Consider the following 22572-nt stretch of genomic DNA (forward strand, 5'->3'; position numbering starts at 1 on the left):
CAAGATCAGATACCATTGGAGCTATGGCTTCATGCATTCAGTGAATCAATAGAGCCACACCTCCCTCTAAGGCAGTCCAGGAAAGACTCAGCATCTGGCGTGTCTGAATTTCCTCATTGCTTCCTGGTGTTTGCTCTGCTCCTGTCGCTCAGGGAACCCAGATTAGTCATGCCTGTGCTGCTTCTCTGAACTCGATCCAATGTTTCACAGGACCTCTGTGCCAGACCAGCTTCCTTGCCAAAGTGAGCACACCTAGAACCAAGAGGCAATAATCCTTCCTTGCTCATCAAGAGGTCTAGGAGTCCCGGAGCAGCTTCCCAGAGCCCTTCAATGCAGCTAGAACCTTAACTTTGAACCCAGGGACAAGAGCATCTCTGGACAAAGGTAACTTCTGCTGCCCACAAGCCATGTGTGGGGAACTTTTCTTTCATCACTCTGTGTCCTACCTTAAGATGCTGCTGGGGACCTTGGTCCAAAGGTACAGGGTTTTTAGAGTAGCTAGTTCTACTTGGTGAATTGTAGGTTGGTGATTTGCTTACTTCTTGTTTAGGGATAACTATTGAGTTAGGCACTGAGGATCTTCAGGCAGGAAGGGTTGTAAACAACTGGTTCTCATTGTGGACAGTCTGTGATCTCCTTGGAGAACTGTCCTGGTGCACTAACCAGAAGCCCAGAGGCAGGTGTACCCTGATAGTCAAAACACCTAATGGGGTTTGAGAGGCCATGTGCAGGATCCTTAGAGATGACGAATGGAGGAAGATGGCAGGCAGAGAAACAAGTTTGTCGCCAGTTACCTAGGAGTGTTCAGCTTGAAGTCAGGAAGAGCGGCAACTCACAGCTGTGTGGAGGGCTGGAAAGGAAAAAGACACACACTTCTTTCCTTCCTCTAAACCCAGAGACTTGGAGCACGAAAAGGCACCCAGGGTGATGTTCTGGAACCTCCTCACAATCCCAGAGGTAATGGATGGAGGGCATCTCAAGGTCATCCCAGCCTGGAGAACCAGGACCACCCCAGCCACAACGGAGATGGGAGTTTGCATTTAGGGTTTGCTGGCCTTGAGATGTGCTCTTCCCATCCTTACTCTCAAATTAGATCTGGGACAAGGTCTCAGGGAGATTCCTTTTAAAGAATTTTGACAACAAAATTCCAAGGGGAGGGAGAGAAACGCATAACACGTTTTCCTTCTTTCCTTCCCTCACATGGCCAATGACTGACAGCCACCTCTTGACCATTCCATCCGCCTTGTTCTCTCCACAGAAGGCTCTGAAGACATGAAGGCCAGCAATCCACTCTGTAAGTGGGGAGTCACAAACTGGCTTGGAAATCTCTCCATCTGACCTCGCCAAGGACAGTAGCGCTCAAGGGCCCCTGTCACTTGCTCAGCTGCGGATGTATTAGCTCTTGCTACAACTCTCAGATCACAAAACCTGCACTTGAAAATCTCAGAGCATTTAGCTCTTTTCTTACGATCTGTATTTAGAGTTGCTTATTTATTTTGATAAAGAGAATAAAGAATAAGATAATGTACTGCTGACCAATTCAAATATTTGGGAGTTTTGTTATTGCCCAGAGACTTTATCAATCAGAAAAAGGCAAGTCATTGATACCCCTAGAAAAAAGGCGAATCTTGAAAATCTCTTGTAACAATGAACGTATATAGATCCATTCGGATGCCCTGATCCACAAACCAGTGCCTGCCTTATTTTCCCTCTCTTTCCCCCTATAGGCACTCTTTCTCAGAGCAGTAAGCCTGCCCCTAAGAATTCAAAAGCCATCATTACCAGGATGCTAACAATCCTGAAGTTGATAACAGCCTCACGTGTGTTTTGTGTTTTTCTGTCATCTTTCAGGGGAAGAACATCCCAGATCCTTTAGTATCAGGGATCCACTACATATGGTGTGGGTCCTGGATGGAAATACTTTAATAGCAGTACCTGATAGCAGCAACATCCAACCTGGTAAGTGACAATTGAAGCCACTGTTGCTTCTTGAAGGGACACCAGCTCCTCTCGGGATGGAGCTAAGCCTGACTGAGACTGGTCCTAGCCCTTGCCAACTTCTGGGCACCAACCCAGCGTCCACAGGAAGGGCGAGAAAGGGCAGGAAGTTTCCCCTCCACGAAGGAAAACCCATACATGGAAATGAGGTTGTGAGAGATTGGCAGCTCCTCTTACCAAAAAAGAGTATCTTCAGATTAGAAGGGATTACCCTTGCACACAACAGCAGACCTTCTCCCTGGAGTTTTTCTCCTTTCAGTTCTGATCATCACTACCTGTGTCCTCAGATTCAAACTCCCTCATCTTTGCACCACCAACCTACACAGCTTTCTAATTTGGCATCTTCCCTTATAATAATGAGGGAATATTCCTTCCTCCCATGAAAAGTCAGGCCATCTCAGCTTCTTCCCATTTCTCCGGGACATCAATGTTTGATTTAATTCCTTTGCTTCCTGCATATTTCACATTTGTCTATATACTGCATCCTTTCTATAACTGGCAGACATACTGTGATCTAACATCTCCAATCTTAATATAAAAACCTCTTGATTCCCACATTCTACTCCTAGGATCATTCCATTTCCCTGTGCTGGTCACAGCCACACTTCCTTAGAGAGGTGGCTGCAGAACCATCCCCACTTCATTTCCCATTCACCCTCACCTCGAAACATTCTGACTTCTGGGCTGTTGTCTGACTGTTCCCCTTGAGCTCCTATTTTCTTCCTTTTTTTTTTTTTGTTTTGTTTTGACATGATTACATTTTTTTTTTTATTTTAACTTCTCAATATACAATGTAGTCAATTTTCATGACCCTTTACCCATTCCTCTTCCTCCCCTGTCTTTCGCCCCTCCCCCACTACATCATATCTGTTCACTTGTCTTAAAAAAGTTCAAGGAATTGTTGTGATTGTTGTGTCTTCTTCCCCCCACCACCACCACCCTATGCTTGTTTATGTGTTTATTTGTTTATTTATTTTTAGCTCCCACAGATAAGTGAGAACATGCAGTATTTCTCTTTCTGTGCCTGTTTCACTTAATATAATTTTCTCTAAGTCCATCCATGTTGTTGCAAATGGCAGTATTTCATTCTTCTTTATAGCAGAGTAGTATTCCATTGTGTAGATATACCACAGTTTCCTTATCCACTCATCTGATGATGGACATTTGGGCTGGTTCCAGCTCTTGGCTATTGTAAAGAGTGCTGCAATAAACATTGGAGTACAGGTATCCCTTTGGCATGATGATTTCCATTCCTCTGGGTATATTCTCAGCAGTGGGATAGCTGGGTCATATGGTAGATCTATCTGCAATTGTTTGAGGAACCTCCATACCATTTTCCATAGAGGCTGCACCATTTTATAGTCCCACTAACAGTGTAGGAGGGTTCCTTTTTCTCCACAACCTCTCCAGCATTTATCATTCTCAGTCATTTGGATATTAGCCATCCTGACTGGAGTGAGATGGTATCTCAAAGTGGTCTTGATTTGCATTTCCCAGATGCTGAGTGATGTTGAGCATTTTTTCATGTGTCTGTTGGCCATTTGTATATCTTCCTTTGAGAAATGCCTATTCAGCTCCTTTGCCCATTTTTTAATTGGGTTATTTGTTGTTGTTGTTGTTGTTGTTGTTGCTTTTTGCTGTAAAGTTGAGTTCCTTGTGTATTCTGGATATTAATCCTTTGTCTGATGTATATTTTGCAAATATTTTCTCCCACTCCATTGGTTGTCTTTTCACTCTGCTAATGGTTTATTTTGCTGTGCAGAGAAGCTTTTTAGTTTGATATAATCCCATTTCTTTATTTTGCCTTTAGTTGCCTGTGCTTTGGGGGTCCTATTCATGAAGTCTGTACCCACTCCTACTTCCTGGAGTGTATCCCCTATGTTTTCTTTAAGGAGTTTTATTGTTTCAGGATGTATATTTAATTTTTTAATACATTTTGAGTTGATTTTAGTATACGGTGAGACGTATTAGTCTAGTTTCATTCTCCTACATATGAATATCCAGTTTTCCCAGCACCATTTGCTGAAGAGGAAGTCCCTTCCCCAGTGTGTGGACTTGATGCCTTTGTCAAAGATCAGATGGCTGTAGGTGTGTGGGTTGATTTCTGGATTCTCTATTCTATTCCATTGATCAGTGTGTCTGCTTTTATGCCAGTACCATGCTGTTTTGATTATTATATCTGTGTTATATAGCCTAAAGTCAGGTAGTGTTATGCCTCCAGCTTTTTTTTTTTTTTTTTTTTTTTTTTTTTGGCAGCTCAGGATTGCATTGGCTATGTGTGGCCTTTTGTTATTTCTTATAAACGTCTGGATAGTTTTTTTCCATTTCTGAGAAAAATGTCATTGAAATTCTGCTAGGGATTGCATTGAATCTGTAGATCACTTTGGGTAATATGGACATTTTCACAATGTTAATTCTTCCAATCCAAGAGCATGGGATATCTTTCCATCTTCTTGTGTCCTCTTTAATTTCTCACAATAGTGGTTTGTAGTTCTCATTATAGAGATTTTTCCCATCCTTGGTTAACTTTATTCCTAAGTATTTTTTTTTTAGGTGGCTATTATAAATGGGCAGGCTTTCTTGATTTCTTTCTCTGCATGTTCACTGTTGGAGAATCGAAATGCTACTGATTTTTGTGTGTTGATTTTGTATCCTGAAACTTTGCTGAAATTTATCAACTCTAGGAGGTTTTTTGTAGAGGATTTAGGCTGTTCAATGTACAGGATCATATCATCTGCAAACAGGGACAGTTTGACTTCATCTTTTCCAATCTGGATTCCCTTTATTTCCTTCTCTTCTCTGATTGCTCTGGCTAGTACTTCCAACACTGTGTTGAAAAGGAGTGGTGAGAGTGGGCCTCCCTGTCTACTTCCTGTTCCTAAGGGATAAGCTTTCAGCTTTTCCCCATTCAGAATGATATTAGCAGTGGGCTTATCATATATGGCTTTAATTGTGTTGATATACTTTCCATTATCTATACCTAACTTGTAGAGAGTCTTTATCATGAAAGAATGTTGAATTTTGTCAAATGCTTTTTCAGCATCTATACAGATGATCATATGGTTTTTGTCTTTGCTTTTATTGATGTGGTGTATTACATTTATTGATTTGCATATGTTGAACCAACCTTGCATCCCTGGGATGAATCCCACTTGATCATGGTGTATAATTTTGTGTACATGTTGCTATATTCTGTTAGCTAGTATTTTGTTGAGGATTTTTGCATCTATGTTCATCAAGGATATTGGCCTGTAGTTTTCTATTTTTGTTGTATCTTTGTCTGGTTTTGGTATCAGGGTGATGTTTGCCTCATAGAATGAGTTTGGGAGAATGGCCTCTGCTTCAATCTTTTGGAACAGTTTGTAGATAATTGGTATCAGTTCCTCTTTGGAGGTTTGGTAGAACTCTGCAGTGAACCCATCTGGTCCTGAGCTATTTTTGTTGGGAGCCTTCTGATAACAGCTTCAATCTCTTTTATTGTTATTGGTCTGTTCAATTTTTCTGTATCTTCTTGGGTCAGTTTTGACAGTTTGTATGTGTCTGGAAATTTATCCATTTCCTCCAGATTTTCTAATTTGTTGGCATATAGTTGTTTATAGTAGTCTCTAATGATATCTTGTATTTCTGAGGTATCTGTTGTAATATAACCTTTTTCATTTCTAATTTTTGTTATTTGGGTCTTCTCTCTTCTTAGTTAGCTAAAGGTTTGTCAACTTTATTTTTTCAAAAAACCAACTTTGTGTTTCATTTATCTTTTGTATTGCTTTTCAGGTTTCTATTTCATTTAGTTCTGCTTTGATCTTAATTATTTCTTTCCATCTACTAACTTTGGGTTTGGATTGTCCTTGTTTTTCTAGATCTTTAAGGTGATTTACCATCTTTCTGTTCTTCTGAAGTAAACATTTAATGTGATAGATCTTCTCCTTAGTACTGCTTTTGCAGTATTCCACAGGTTTTGGTATGATGTGTCATTATTTTCATTAGTTTCAAGAAATATTTTGATTTCCTGTTTAATTTCTTCTTGGATCCATATGTCGATAAGTAGAGTGTTGTTTAATTTCCATGTGTTTGTATAGTTTCCAGAGTTTCGTTTGTTATTGATTTCTAATTTTAATCTATTATGATCTGAAAAGATACATGGAATAATTCCAATTTTTTTTAATTTGCTGAGACTTGATTTGTGACCTAACATGTGGTCTATACTGGAGAATGTTCCATGTGCTAATGAGAAGAATGAATATTCTGAGGTTGTTGGTTGGAATGTTCTGTAGATATTCGCCAAGTCCAATTGGTCTAAAATGCTGTTTAGATCTTTTGTTTCTCCATTGATTCTTTGCCTAGATGATCTGTCCAATGTTGAGAGTGGGGTGTTCAGGTCCCCCACAATTATGGTGTTATTGTCTACCTCATCCTTTATGTCTAATAATGTTTGCTTTGTGAATCTGGCTCCTCCGACATTGGGTACCTATATATTTATGATTGTTATGTCTTCTTGATGGGTAGATCCTTTTATCATTATATAGTGGCCTTCTTTATCTCTTTTTATGTTTTTTGCTTTAAAGTCTATTTTATCTGATATAACAATAGCTACTCCAGCTCATTTTTCATTTCAATTTGCATGATATATCTTTTTCCATCCTTTCACTCTTGGTTTATGTGTGTCTTTACAGATGAGGTGAGTTGAGTCTCTTGAAGGCAGCATATTGTTGGGTCCGTCTTTTTAATCTGGTCAGTCAGTCTGTGTCTTTTGAATGGGAAACTTAAATCCTTTACATTTAGAGTTATTATTGAAAGGTGTTGATTTACTCCTAGCATTTTACTGATTTTTGTTTAGATGTCTTAAGCGCCTTTTGTTCTTTTCTTCCTAATTTTCTGTTTGTCTTCTGTGTTTGTTAGCTTCTTGCAGTGATAGATAAACTATGGGTTTTTTTTTTATTGTTAGCGTTTTTGTTTTGCTGGTAGGTTTTGTTCTTTCTTGAGTATTCATGGCAGTGATGGTTGTTTTTCAGGTATCAAACCCAGTACTTCCTTGAGAAGTTCTTGTAAGTTTGGTTGTGTGATAGTGAACTCCTGCAATTTTTCTTTGTCTGGGAAATATACTATTTGACCTTCATTTTGGAAGGATAGCCTTGCTGGGTAATGTATTCTTGGCTGGCAATTTTTGTCCTTTAGCATTTTGAATATATCATCCCATTCTTTTCTGGCTTTTAGGGTTTCTGACAAATAGTCTGATGTTATTCTGATTGGGAATCCTTTATAGGTGACTTGCTGATTGTCTCTTGCAGCTTTTAAGATTCTCTCTTTGTCTTTGAGTTTTGCTGGTTTGACTATAACATGTCTTGGAGAGGACCTTTTTGGGTTGATTATGTTACGGGATCTTTGGGCCTCCCGAATCTGAATATCTGTGACTTTCCCTATACCTGGGAAGTTTTGGGTTTTTTTGCTACTATTTCGTTGAATATGCTTTCAATGCCATTTCCTTTTTCTTCCCCTTCTGGAATACCTATGATTCAGATATTTGAGTGCTTAAGGTTTCTGTTATCTCTCTTAGATTTTCTTCAATGTTTTCAATTCTTTTTTCTTTTTTCTGGTCTGCCTGCATTAATTCAAACAGCTTTTCTTCAAGGTCAGAAATTCTCTCTTCTGCTTCTTCTAGCCTGCTCATTAGACTCTCTCTTGTGTTTTTCATTAATCCTTTAGCTCCACAAGCTCTGCTACATTCTTTTCCTGTGCATTGATTTCTTTGTACATTTCTTCTTTCAGATCCTGTATATTTTTTCTCATTTCATTGTGTTATCTAAATGAGTTTTCTTGTATCTCATTTAGTTTCCTTAGAATTGTTGCTCTAAATTCCTTGTCAGTCATTTCAAATACTTCCTGCTCCATAGGATCTAGAGCTTGAGAGTTATTATTTTCCTTTGGTGGTGATGTACTTTCTTGATTTTTCATATTTCTGTTATCTTTCTTTTGGTGTTTTGTCATTGTGGCAGGGGGTATCACAGTCCACTCGTTTCACCCTGATGTCTGGCTTGGATCCTGAAGGGACTGCCAATTCTGGGCAGCAGGAACTAGCCTGGGCTAGGGGTCCCATGATGCCTGTCTTTTCCAGCACAGCTGTTTCAGGGGGTGTGGGTCCAGAGGCTCTTAAGTCTCTGTAAGTGGTGGGGACTGATCTAGTTTGGAGGTCCCATAATGTTTGCCTTTTCTGGTTCAGCTGTCTTAGGGTATGTGGCTCTCAGGCCTCTCTGGGTGGCAGACCCTGACCTGGACTGGGGGTCCTGCAGCACATGGCTCCTGCCTGTTCTGGTGCAGATCTTGCATCTCCTGCTGTTGCTTTTTTTAGTTGCAAGTTGGTTGCTTTTTGGGAGAGAGCAACACTAGGAACCATCTACTCCACCATCTTGACCAGAACTCATGAGCTCCTATTTTCAAGATCACCAATGACCTTCAAAAGTCCAAGCCCAGAGGACAGTTCTTGTTCCTCATGTTATTTGGCCCTCCAGCTGCATTTAGCATAATGGATCATTTCCTTCTTGAACACTCTCTCTCTTCTTCTGTAAGAACATCCGTTCTCATGTGGCTCGTTGGCTCCTCTGCTGCATTTTCCTTTATGACTCCACTTTCTCTCTGAAATCTCCAGATGATGGGATTCCTCAGGTCTTAGTCTGCAATCACTAGGTTAGCCCTGTGGAGGGATGGTGAGCTGATCTCTTGGACCGATTTATTTCCTCTATGCCCATCAGCCTGGCATTTATGCGGCCAACATAGATCTCCTCTCTAAACAGTTTACCCATGTCCTTGTAATGTTCTCTCAGACATCTCTAACTTCACATATCCCAAGTGGAACTTATGGAGCTGCCTTCTCAACACTGCTGACAATCTCTATGAGTGGCACTAGCATCCATTCTATTTCCTCGAGCAAGTGACACAGAAGACATCCTTGATTCCTCCTTTCCCTCACTGTCCATCCACTCCATCCGCAAACACTGATGAGTCTGTGTGCATAATATGCCTTATGTCTAAGATAATATCGTCTCTCACCTGAACCACTGCCCTCCCTCCCACTGTATTTGTGTAGCCTCTCATCCACTCTCCACTCTTCTTCAGAGCATAGTGAGTGACCTTCTTAATATGTTCATTGAATATCATGCCCACGTATTTGTGTTTGGGGGTGGGGGAAGAAGGGAAGACCTCAGATGCACCAGTCTTCTTTCAGAACCTTGAACATACGAGATCTTTTCCGTGGAAGGGCCTTCACATAAACCCTTCCTTTCACTGTAACACTCTCCCTGCAAACCCCCTCCACCTCCCTACCCAATTTCCTCATAGAGTAGCTTCCCCTTAGCTCTAAGTCTTGACTTGAATTTCACCTCTGCAGAGAGGTCTTTCTTGATTTCTCTGTCTAAATCTGGTCTTTCTTCTACTCTCCCAGGTTTTGGTCACTCTCTTCAAAGCAGATATCCCCATTTATTGTGATGTTGGTCATTTTTCTGTTTACATCTTTTTATCTCATTTTCCTATTAGATTATAAATTGCATGGGGGCAATGACAATGTCTCTCTTGTCCTCAGATAAATCTCCAGTGCCCACATCATGGCTTGTCCTGAGTGGGCATTCAATAAATATTTGTTGAATGGATTCATTTCCTGTGCCCAGCCCAGAAGGATAGATGTAAAACACTCAGGCTCCTGAGAAACAGGAATAATCTTAAGTTAATTGGGAATTAAATTCAGCTGACAGTGACAGAAAACCCGCATAATCTGGACTTAACTAGGATAGAAGTTTATTTCCTTCTCACGTAAAAGAGATCCCTAGTAGGCAAGCCCAGGCCGGTGTGGTGGCTCCATGATGTCCCCAGAGGTCAAGGTTTCTAGCTCTCTGCTTCACCAACCTCAAGGTCATCTCAGCCATCACCTAAGTGTTTGAGGCAGGCAATATAAGGGGTATAAGAAAGGAACTCCTCCCAGATGGGTCAATTCCTTTTAAGGCACCTTCTTATAAATTCCACACAACACTTTTATGTATATCTCATGGGCCACAAATTAAGCATATGGCCACATTTAGCTGCAAAGTAGTGGGAAATTTTATTTTTACTTTTGGGAAGCAGTGTGCCCTGGTAACAATTGGCATTCTGATATTAAGGCAGAAAAAGGATGGTGACAGACGGTCTCTGCCACATAGATAATGGGGGAGCCTATCTGGGGGCCTCCTGGATGCTCAGAGCCTAACATGTTCTCCATCTCCCCTTATGTTTGCAGTCACTCTTGACTTACTACCATGTCGAGACACAGAATTCAGCGATGAAGAAAAAGGTAATCTCGTTTACCTGGGAATTAATGGCAAAGACCTCTGTCTGTTCTGTGCAGAAATTCAGAACAGGCCTACTTTGCAGCTTAAGGTGAGTGGTTGTGCAACTAATGAGAAAATTACTGTCCAATGGACTTTTTGTTTTGTTTGATGTGTTCCCGAATAAAAATAATATTCTTGCAATCCTGGGTTATTCATTGTAAGGAAGGAAAACTGAGTGGCTGATCCCCAAATCAGTAAATGCTGCCTTTGGAACGGGTATAGCACTTATTTTAATGTCAGAGCATGGATCCTCTGAAGACAGAGAATGCACCATGGGAATGTTTCAGACAAGCCAAGGAATGGTGGTTTCTGCATTCTCTGTCCTGATCAACTACCTCTTGGAAATCCTCTGAGATGATGGGATGTTCCCAGTTAAGCAAAAACTACTGCACAGCAGAGGAGACAGAGAGAGAGAGATCGTTAATCTGGATACTGCAGATTACATGTTTATGGTCTGTATACTAAAAGAAAGTTTTGTAGTGTTAAAAGAAAAGTTTAGACAAATTAAGTTTAACAGAGTTTGACTGAGCAAAGAACAATTTGCAAATTGGGCAGCTCCCAGAACTAAAATAGGTTAAGAGCGACTCCGGGGCTGCCCCGTGGTCGGGTATCATTTACAACAGAAAAAAGAAAGTGAGGTATGAGTACATACAATGGAAGTGAGGTACAGAAACAGCTGGATTGCTTACAGCTGGGTGTTTGCCTTCTTTAAACCTGGTTTGAGCAGTTTGCTGCCTGTGATTGGCCGAGACTCGGCTACTTGTTACAAAAGGAGGTTACGGTATGTTTGCCTATCAAGTTAGGTTATAATTCACTATGTCCAAAGAAATATTTAGACCAAACTTAATTTTTATGTGCAAACTCACTTGGAGGTTGAGAGTCCGGTGAAACTGGCCTGAACTGCAGATGAATGCACACCAGGAGCACCCAAGAAAGAGCTGTAAACCTCCCTCTCTGAGCCGGGGAGGATAGTGATCAGAATCAGCTTAACTCACGGGATCCTGGGATGGAGCCAGGCTATTGGAAGCCAGTGGGTACCTGTTGACAGTGTGCTGTCCCCCGTCCATCTTCCTCTGTCCCTGCCTTTGAGGGCGACAGTGACTCCCCTGAAGTGCACGCAGGGCTGTGTCCGCTTAGCTCACTCCCCCCAGTCCTCCTCTCTAACAAGTGTCTTTCCCACCCCCAGGAGAAAAACATCATGGACCTGTACCTGGAAGACAAAGCACAGAAGCCCTTCCTCTTTTTCCACGCTAAGGACGGCTCCACCTCCGTCTTTCAGTCAGCCTCTTACCCTGGCTGGTTCATAGCCTCCTCCGCCACAGCAGGACAGCCCATCGTCCTCACCCAGGAGAGGGGCCTAACTAACAACACTGACTTCTATTTAAGTCCCGTGGATCAAACCCAGCCTAGGCTGTGGATGGCTGATTCCAGGATAGAGAATCAAGCAGTCAGAGAATCTCATGTTTGGTAACCATAGATCATCTTACGAGACCACTGCACCCTTAGTCTCTCAGTTCTCAAAACCGGTGAAGTCAGCCCCCAAATGCTCTCACACGCAGCCCTCCCTTCCTATTTCTTTGCCAACCCATACATTTCTGTTCATACAACCCTGGTCAAGACAGGAATGTTATTTGTTAATTCTATACATGTTTATTATAGACATTATAATATATATCCCAAAAGATAAATCTAGACAACAAGAATAATGTGAAATTAAACATTTACAAGTCTTGATAATCATGATGCATGCATGTGCTTTGGTAAAGATTGTTAACCATGTTGATTGTAAATCAATCCAGATTTCAAAGAATCAGTTTGAGCTTCTTCCGGGCACCTTCTTAGAACTGATTTTGCTAACCTTGTTTCTACTTTATAATGTGGCTGGAAGGTGAAGCGTCAGCTGTGATATTTTCTTGTTATTATTCATGTTTTCTGGAATTTTAGTAGTATATTCAATCTACAATTTCTTTATAAAGATGCTTTTAAGCCAGTTGTCCATTTTGTGAGGGTTACTTTGAAGCCTGTGATTTAATATGAAAATCCACTAACCAAGTACATGTAGACTGCAATACACTAGAATTTCCTGAATGTGAAGGTGAGCACGACGGGCTCTCTGCCCTCAGGAGACCTTGCCCTTTTTTGCACATGACAAGCAGGTATATCAGGTCTTGTAATGGGTACCCAGGAATAATCTGTCTGAAAGCCTATTGTTCTGGTATCATCTCCTGTTGCTTCACTGCCTATGATTCTGTTTGGTATGTTCTTTGAACACCACCCCACATCCTGTTAGCCTACCTTTTACTCCAGTTGGTCTATGCAACCAGCTTTGGAGAAGGTCCAATTTGACAGCAAAACATCAGCAGTACCAAGCATCTCTCTCCCTGTGCCGGGGCTCCTAGAACACCTCGGGGAAGGACACTCGCAGGAACCTGCTTGACACTTCCACAGGCACAAACCCGGAAGTGGGAGCTTCTCCATAGGGAGCCCTTGACAAATGGGGGATGGGGGTGGGTGGGAAACGGCTACTCTCTTCCATCCCACAAGTGGACAATTCTGAAATGCATTCTGCACAGTTCCTCAGAGGGTCCCAGCAGTATTGAGCCATAATTGCCCAGACCCAGGCTGCACGCACCCCTGTACTGGCTTCCTTCATTTCCCCACTTCAGTTTCCCCAGTTCCCTTTCTTGTTCTCTAGGGCCACTTTTCATCAACGGAAGACAGATTTTCTCAAAGCAAACTTTTCTTCTCTGCTAACTACCCCCAACACATTGGATTTCTTCCCTCTGCCTCTGCTCGTGCCTCTGCTTACATCTCAAACACTTCCAGCACTGTGTATCTCGCCTGCCTTTGTCTCACTAACATCCTAAATCCGTCTGAAGTGTTTAGAGGCCTCTCTTCATCTTCCCAACCAAAAGCAACATCTTACCTTCCTTGAGGCCCATAGCATTTTCACCTTTTTATGGACATTTATTCTGCTAGACTTTGTGCTGTAGGTTTTCTCCTTGTCTTTGCCCATTTGCTCTCTTTTCCTCAATCAAATTCTAGGTATATAGGACACAGAGATTTTGTCTTCTGTATCCATCTATGCACTCCCTTTGGATGCCAAATCTTGTCTCCTACCTAACAGTTTCTCAAAAAAATATTGTTGAAACAAATTAACTTTCACTGCATGTATTAGCATGTTTCCATTAATACCAAAGCATTTCAGGGAGGATCTTACATTATGATGGCCAGGGGCAGGCCTCGGCTTCAAGAAGGGTCCAAGGAACTGCAAAGCTCCTCAAAGAATATGGAGAAGGAAACACAGAAAGGCTGCTTAGGAACTTCCCTGTCTCAGTTCTTCACCTTCCTCCTCTGTCATTGTGATCCCAGGGGACAGTGACAAAGCTAGGATGTCTACTCAGGAGAAGATGGCTGCAGAAACAAAGCACAGCCCAGAGCACCCCAGCGGGCCTCCAGCCAGTGTGCACTGCCTCCCTCTCAGAGGGCTCTGTGCAAAGCCTGAAGGTTTGCACTTTGTACAAGCCCTTCTCCATTCATGTGTATGCACAACTGTGTAGGGGCACAGGAGAAGGAGCCCAGGGAAATTCACTGTTGCAATCTTTTTCTCTGACAGGTCAGGACTAAGCACAAGAAGACCCCAAGGATGACCTTGAGAGGCTTGTGTTGAAAATGAAGTTGGACACATAGTAGTCAGGTTTTCTGATCAGGGCTATAAAGAATGTGAGTTCCGTACATAGCTGACTGTATAGAAAGAATGGCATATGGTGATGAAAAATACAGTGTAACTCTGGGCTGAGCTGATAAATATTAGCATCCAGCAATCCCAAGGGCACTGGACATGAGCAGAAGGTAGATGGCCAGCCCTTACACTGCACCACCTGTGCCCTCTAACAGAGGAGGTGAGGACGTTGTGGTGGTGAAGGAGGAAGGAGAGGACGAGGAGGAGAAAACACAGAAAGACTCAAGAGGTGCCCTCTCATATTTCATTGGCTCTCCTGGGTTGAGGGATATGATGTTCTTTGCTTGAATCTAAGCTGGGAACCTCAGGAGGAAGCACCAGAAAACAGACTTCTGGTCAACCAGCATCAGAAAGTAGTTCTCAAACAATGTGGGTTTCTTAAATCTTGTAAGGAGGTAAGCTAATTCCTTATCTATCTGTAGCATGGGGAGAATAAGGCCAACACATAAACATACGAAAAAGAAACAAACAAACAAACAGATGGAGAAAGAGCAACTAGCAGCCTTATTCCCCCTATCTAGTCTCTGAAGTACTAGTTCCTATGGCTTCTTCTTCCAGCCTGTGAGATGCTCTAATATTCAAGGTGTTGATGCTATTGTTGCTTTCTTGAGCTGCGGTCATGGTGATCAAACACAGCCCCAGGACTGTTGAGTGGTGGGGTGTCCACAGGTTGGTAGAGAGGGGGGTTATCCTTGTGACACTCAAAGACAGTTTTCAAACCCTGACTCTTGTCCTGAATGCAAGTCCATCTCAAAGGCTCCTACCCCTTCCCATCCATCCCTCCTTTCCACCTTGCATCAGCACCTATATGTGCCCTTCTTCAACTTTAGTTTTCTTTACTCTTTGGAAGAGAGCATTGTAAAGGCTCCACAAGCTTTCAACTGAGCATCTTTGTCTCTCACTTAGGTCAAGAAGTTTATTTTAACTTTGTTTATGATCTAATGTGAATTAGAGGCAAGAAAACAACACAGGGGTTATCAGTGAGAAAGAAGAGAAGATGAATATGCAGAAAATAAGCTGATCAAATAATGACCTAATTAGTTTGAGTCACGTACAAGCAGAAGATCCTAATTACAAAAAGGATACTCCAGAGTCACTCCAGGCCATATGGTTGGGAAGTAACTCCAGAAATAAGTGGACAAGCCCCATGGAAACCCATGATGTCATTCCCTCAGTGGTTCTCTCCTTGGTCAAGGATGTGACTTAAAATGAGACAGAGACTTAGCAAAATTTGTGCGTAGGATAGAGTGCCACCTCCAATATCTAATACCAACCACTGAAAGACCAAAACCACACACTGATGTTCTCTGTCACTTGTGCACTTTAGCAGCTCTTTGCAGATTAAACCTCCTGTTCTCCAACATCAGCTTCATCTATATTTATAATAGCAGTGTGGCCATAATAAAAGACACAATTGACGGACCAAGGTCAAAGCCAGCAGCAATGGCTTCCCCAAACTCACCAAGTGGTTTGACCCTCAAATACCAGAACTTGTGTTTATTCTTAAAGGGAGCACCAAGATGAATAATTTCAATTATTCAGCAAATATTTTTGAGCATCTCTACTGTTCTAAGTGCTGGGGATACAGTAGCAAGCAAAACCAGGGAAAATATGTCCGTCCTTGTGGAACTGATATTACATTTTGAATGTCTGAGGGTAACAGCCTCTCACACCTGTTTACCATCTGCATTCAGACACATAGAGAATATACCAAGGATAAAATCAAAATCGAAGCAGTGCTTTTATTACTTCTGCAGCTAAATTATGGAAATAAGAAGCACCTTTTAGTCCTCACCTCAGTCTAGACCTCTGGAGCCAAAGCTATGCCACCAACTCTAATTTCATATTCTCAAGCCACTGTGATGATCCATCACTGCCTAGAAGAAGCAAGAGACTAAGGCAGAGAGGAAGGAAAACTCCAAGCTGCTCTCGGCAGCCTGAGCGTGGAGTCTTCCCTCGCACCCACTACCCAATCGGTGGTTCAGAGAATATCAGGGTCTTGCTAATCAGAGAAGTTCTGTTCCTCCCGTGGGGTTAGAAAGAAATGGAAGAATTCCCTCTAGCATCACCACCTGAGGGAGAAGGACAAAGCTTCTCTTCCATGTGGACCAAGGTAGAAATACCAGGAAGAAATGTGAAGTTAAGCAAAGGAAGATTCCTGTCTCTACAATTTTGCAATGGCTTTGGTATCAAGGAAACGCTACAAATGAAATGAGTTGCAGAACTTTTTCTCTTTTCTTGGGTTCTGAACAGTTTTTTTAAAAAAAGACATTATCTGTTCCTTAAAGATTTTGTACATCATACCAGCAAAGCTAGATAAGTTTAAGGCCTTTTTAGAGGGAGACTTGGACTACCTAAACTGTAGATGTGTTTTAAAAATTAGGAAGTCAAGATTCTAATGAAAACTTGGAAGATCTGGTGACACTGTTTCTGAAATCCCACAGAGCAACAAACTACTAGAGCTCAATCTATTCTTTACTTTTCTTGATACATGGGGCACAAGTCCTAGGGAGAGGCAGCAGAATTATTCAGAGCTCTTTACATAATACGCAATTATTTATTAACGAAGGCCTAAAACCCCTGTTTAGTATGTATAACGTAAAGGGAACACATTTCTTTCAAATTTTATGATCTTACACTGGTAAGAAAACTGGTTTTTCCTATCTAATTGTGTTTATAGGATATTATTTTTGTATTACATAATTTCACTCTAGCCATTTGCCTTTAATTCCCATGTAAGTTGCTCTTCAACCACCTTGAAGTATGGACAGAGCTATGCATTTCTACTCCTAGGTAAATAGGATCCCACTGGTTTCTTTTTTCCCCCAATAAGTTATGGCAACATACAGTTGGGGAACACAACCATGGAAAATGCAATCAGTCATTTTTTCCAAGGCAGGATCTGCCAGTCAGAGCAGAAGGGATTAGTAATTCATAGTCTACACCTCTTACTGCAGCCACCAAGCATCTATCCTCTCACCCATTGACTTTCCCAGCATCAGGTGCTAGTTGTCTTGCCAGAAAATGTTCTAGCACAGAGCACATGGCAGGCACCCCAGCCTTTGAGAAACTCACAGCCTCTGCTAAAACTATGTTCTTCACATGCCATTTATTCTTTCCACTTTAAAAAATGTTCGTTTTTAGCCAGCCACCAAAAAAAGAAAAGTTAACTTTCATTGCAGAGCAATAGAGAGAATAAGATCTGGTGTTCTATAGCTATATAGGGAGACTACAACCAAGAAGAAATTACGTGTAACTTCAAGTAGCTGGTTGAGAGGATGTTGAATGTTTCCAACACAAAGAGGTGACAAATGTTTGTGGTGATGGATATGCTAAATATCCTGATGTGATCATTGCACACTGTATAAATGTACCCAAATATCACATTGTACTCTATAATTATCACAGGTCAATCAAGAAAAAATAAGTTAAAAAAAATATTTCAGAGACAGAAGTAGATTAGAGATTACCAGAAACTGGAGGAAAGGAATCATGAAAAGTTCTTGCTTAATGAGTACAGAGTTTATGTTTAAGATGACAAAGCAGTTTTGGAAATAGATGGAGGCAGTGGTTACACAGCATTGTGCACTTAATTAATTCCATGAAATTGTATGTTTAAAAATGCTTAAAAATGGCAGTCCTTATGTTATATATATATATTACCACAATAAAAAACAAAAACTGATAATTTTCAACTGTTATTAATACAAATATTATTGATACATTCACCTTGTACAAAAACAAAAAAGTTGAAACATACCAAATAAATTCAAATTTCTTTCCCCCAAATCCTGGTTCCCTTTGCCCACACCAGTGGTACATCTTTCTGGTCCTTTTCTTATGCATTTACATTCTCATATGCACCTGCTGGAAATATACAGTGTTATTTTGTGTGTGCCTCTGTGAATTTGTGTGTGTGTGTGTGTGTGTGTGTGCATGTGTGTGTGTGTGTGTTTCTCTAATTGGTATGATACAATACATATTTTTCTCCAATTCACTTTTTCACTCAACAGTATGTTCTAAAAGCTGTCTATACTGGTATGGATAGCTCTGTCTCATTCTCTTACAATTGCTGCGGAGTATCTAATAGAATAGTTTTGCTAGTTAGTTGTTTAGCTGTTTCTTCATGGGTGAACAAGTTTTTTCCATGTTTTGTTGTTTTTTGTAAATAATATGGCAAAGAGTTTAGTATATGCCCCCTGTGCACACATGCAAGACTTTCTTTAGAATAAGTGAACTGCTTGACCACAGAGTATGTGTGTTCTTCATTTTCAATAGATACTTACTATCTGCCTTTGGAGGTGGCTTTTCCCATTTGTACTCTTAATGGTGTGTTCATTCTTCCCTGCCGAACACTTATTTTTAAATTAAAAAATAAAAAAAGGTTTGCTGATCCAATGTATAAAGGATAACATCTTATTCTAATTTGCACATCCCTGATCACTAGTAAGCCATTCACTATTCAGCACACTCCAGTCCGACTTCTGACCTCTCCACCTAAACCTTTCTTTTGAACATTGTCAATGACATCTCTCTCTGCATCCCTAATCCAATGGATGCTCTGCTATCGTCATCTCAATTAGCATTAGACACCCCTGCTGCTCTCCCCACATCTGTCTCTCCATTCACATGCTAGGGTTCTGCAACAAGTCGTTTCTGGGTTTTCCCCAGCCTCGCTTCTTCCTTCTTCCCCCCATTTACTGGGTTCTCCTCATGAGACTTCTAAATGTTGAAGTGCCTGATTCAGGACTCATCCTTGAAGCCTCTTCTCTGTACTGTTTCACTGGATGATGCCATTTGTTCTCGTGATTTTAAATTCAAGGTGTATGTCAACAATTTGATCTCTGGCCCAGAACTCTCCTTTAAACTCCAGATTTGCATTTGCAGCTACCAATGTGGAACTTGCAAATGGAATATGCCCTAAGTAAGACCCTTGATCCTTCCCCAGCCTGCCCATTTCCAGACCCAGTCTTCTCCATCTAGGTTTTCAAGATGGAAACCTAGGAGTCATTCTTGATTCCTCCTTTCCCTGAAGCCCTACATCCAATCCACCAACAAGCCTGTCTCCAAAGAAGACAACCTCCAAAAAATATCTCAAATCTACCATCTCTCTTCATCGTCCCTGCCACCCACCACTGTATGCCAGACAACCACAGCTCACCCAGACTGGGTCAGCCTCCTACACTCATAGACCCATCCTCCATGCGGTGCAGGGTTATCTCCACAAGTGGAAATCTAGACCCTGTCACTGCAATTTTTAGACCCCTTCAGTGTTTCCATTTGCACTTAGAGGGAAATGCAAGGTCCTTGCCATAGTTTACAGGCTTTCCTAGATGTTCTGGGCCCTGCCTCCAACCACTCTTCCACGTAACTCTTTCTTTCCATCACTATCTTCAGTTATTCCAATGTCTCTTTTCTTTGCAACATGCCAAGTTTTTTACACCCCCAGGACCTTTACATATGCTATGTTCATACACATCCCTGTACCTGTATTCTCATATTTTGCCTATGTTCATACACATCCCTGTACCTTTATTCTCATATTTTGCCTTTCTGACTCCTTCAAGTTAGCTCCTGACCATCTCCTAAACTGCCATGTCTGAAGTAACCTCCTTCCTCCACTTCTTGTACTTTCTGTCTCCAGCTTTTGATTGTTTTTGTCACATGGTTTGCAGTCACTATATTTATTTGCCTTTATCTTTCTTTGCTTCCCCCATCACATCATAAATTATTGATTGCAGGGAAATATCATTTGTCTGGTTTACCATTATATCCTCAGTCCCTTGCACAGTGTCTGTGCTTAATATTTGTTGCATAAATTAATTAGTTATTAATAAATTAATATGTGAATGCATGAGGAACCGACCTCCTCCCCAGGCAGTCCACCTTCTTTAATAAGACTAGCCTCACTCACAATAAAATCTACCTTCCACTTCCTAAGCCTTGATGTCACCAAGAATGAAGGAGCTTCCATGTCTGCACAAGTCCTTCAGCTTTGTGAAGGCAGCAGTCATGGCCCCCTTTAATCTCTCCTCTTCCTCTGACATAAATCACCAAAGAGCGAGAATAGTTCTTTCCCGCTTCTGATGTTTCCTTTTGTTAAACACCTGGCTTTCTTCCTCCCCCTCACTCACTCTACCCAGGAGAAGGGAAGCCCTTACCTGCTGATGCACACCTGTTGTCCTAGTGTAATTACTGATACCACCCCTTCCACTCTCAAAAGTGCCACATCATACGATACATTATGTGGTCACACTCCTTATGAAAAACTGGGATTGTGTGGCCCAACTGCTATCTACCCACTTTCCATTGAGAGGCAACTGAATTGAAGAAAGTGTCCATTCTGCTCTGTCCTTCGTGATTTGCATTTTACGAGAGCCATCCTCACGGGAGGAGGCCTATGGTGCTGCAGAGCTGCCCGGGCCTGGTGTGACTGTTTTTCTTATGGTCTTATTCTACGTTTCATTTGTTTGCAGAAAGAACCTACACTCTACAATACCAGCTTTATCAGTAATAAATTTATCAGTTAAAAAAATAGTCTCTGTCTTAATTCTCAGTTGGTTCATAACTCAAATGGGAAAGAGAGATACCATCTATTATCCCTCCCCTCAAAATCTAACAATGAACGTGGCAAAAACCCAGTTCTCGATCCACCAGCCAAGGTTGTTGGTATGGATGCCTCCCACTCCAGACAGGCCTACTCTTTGGGTTCAGCCTGAAATGATAACTAAGCCCAAGTGGCACAGCAGTACTGGTGAAGGAGGAGGCGGCAGCAACATGTATTTTAGTCACTCATTAAAATATCATGTTGTGCACTTGGGTCTGTCATCAGGGTCTGGCTGTGAAAGTCCCATGCTTGTTGATCATGTTATCCTAGCTCCATCAGCCGAAAATCACCAGGACCATCTCTGTCATCCCACAAAGTCAGATTTATTGATTTACTGCAATAGGGGAGACTGTCGATCAGGAGCTGTGGGCCGTCTCACCATGCAAAGGAAGATAGAGAATTATTATAGCATTGGGGAGAAAGTGTTTAGGCAAAGTTTAAATGAGGCAGTGCTTTGCTAGGCTCAAAGCAGAGTGGTATGTGGAAAGGAGTCTTCATCAGGTCAGGAGTGTGAAGTGGATCCAGGGTCTGTATCCTCTGAAAGTACAAGTTTTAGACTCAGAATGGTTGTGTCCAGAAAACCTTTATCTGAAGCTGTGTGCCAAGGCTGTAAATCAAGGCTGCCTCTCTGTGGCAAAGTGATTTGTATCCTCCAAGCAACATTGGGATGTTTCATTCTTGCTGTTGTAATTCAAACAGCCAAATTTCTGATTGTCCATGGTTTTAAAGAACAAAGGCTTTTGGTATATGCAGAAGTAGTAGTCACTCAAAGAAGGGGGATATTACGACACTTCCTAGCTACAGCATATCCTTGGGAGAAATATTGCTTCCTGTTTATTCGCAGCTGACTTTATCTGTGCCTTGTTAATCCAGCCTCATGAATGGCCTGGTCAATTTTTAGTTTCTTGCTAAACACAGTCTCTCCAGTCCTGCCCCAGGCCTCGCCGTGCTGTGAGGAGCACAAAGCACAGTCCCACCAACTCACTGCTCAAAGAGAAGCAGCTGTTCCTTTGATTTCAGCACAGACCAAGACCCTTGTTGGTGGCCAGGGCCAGCCCAAGGGCACAACAGTGACCTTGGGATCAGAGATTGGAAGCTACTCTGCATGAGTCGGGCTCAGGGGCCCAGGCCTCACTGTGGATCAGGGTCTTCATTTTCCTCTGGATGTGGCAGTTTCTCTAATAGCCTGCTGTGCTCTGGCCAGCTCAGAGCTTCCGCAGAGCTGAAGCTTCAGCAGAGCTTCTGGCCTTGAGCCAAGGGAGCATGTCAAAGATCCCCTCTCTAGAGAGCTGCTTCCTGGGGAGGCTTCGGGTGCAGAGCCCTGGAAGTCACCAATGTGCTTGGGAAACAGCCTCCCCACATCTTTCTCCAAATCTTGGAGACAAGTAAGAATATAATAGTAAAAAATCACAACGGGACTACACAGAGTAAGTATTTCAGGAATCACCAAATTGCAAAGAATAGTTTTGCCTGATATTCTGCCAGAAGCAATCTTATTTAAAACAAAGAAAGATATGGAAAGAACAAGCCTTCAAAATAAATAGGCCCTAACTGAGTGCAAGCCATGTCAGTGTGTGGTTTGTGAGTTCAGGGGGGAAACCCACAAACCACACACTGTTTGTGAGTTTCTGAGGAGACTCTCAGAAACACTTGCCAGGTGGGGCAGAGGGAGTTTTTCAGCTGTGCACCTGCACTGTGCACTGAAATATAGAGTATGATTTCTATTAATGAAGTCCTATTTGTCCCACCCACCCCAGTAGTGAGGGCTGGGGAAAACCTGGGCTTAGGAAGATATCACCCTCTCCAACAATCTTACGGGTTCCTCTTAGACTTCCTGTGAACCTGCTTTACAAACTATAAAACTCCTTGTAAATTAA

General features: G+C 41.9%; 1 protein-coding gene across 1 annotated transcript; it reads left to right on the top strand.

The window, feature by feature from the left end:
• Window positions 1-1272: 1272 nt before the first annotated feature.
• On the top strand, window positions 1273-16303 carry IL36B (interleukin 36 beta). The gene is given in 7 exon segments (XM_063077809.1): window positions 1273-1294; window positions 1852-1959; window positions 10256-10395; window positions 11533-11793; window positions 12827-12867; window positions 16127-16176; window positions 16179-16303. Coding segments are annotated over 7 exon segments (747 nt in total).
• The last annotated feature ends 6269 nt before the right edge of the window (window positions 16304-22572 follow it).

This window comes from Cynocephalus volans, chromosome 14, assembly GCF_027409185.1.
Source record: "Cynocephalus volans isolate mCynVol1 chromosome 14, mCynVol1.pri, whole genome shotgun sequence".
Taxonomy (NCBI): Eukaryota; Metazoa; Chordata; class Mammalia; order Dermoptera; family Cynocephalidae; genus Cynocephalus; species Cynocephalus volans.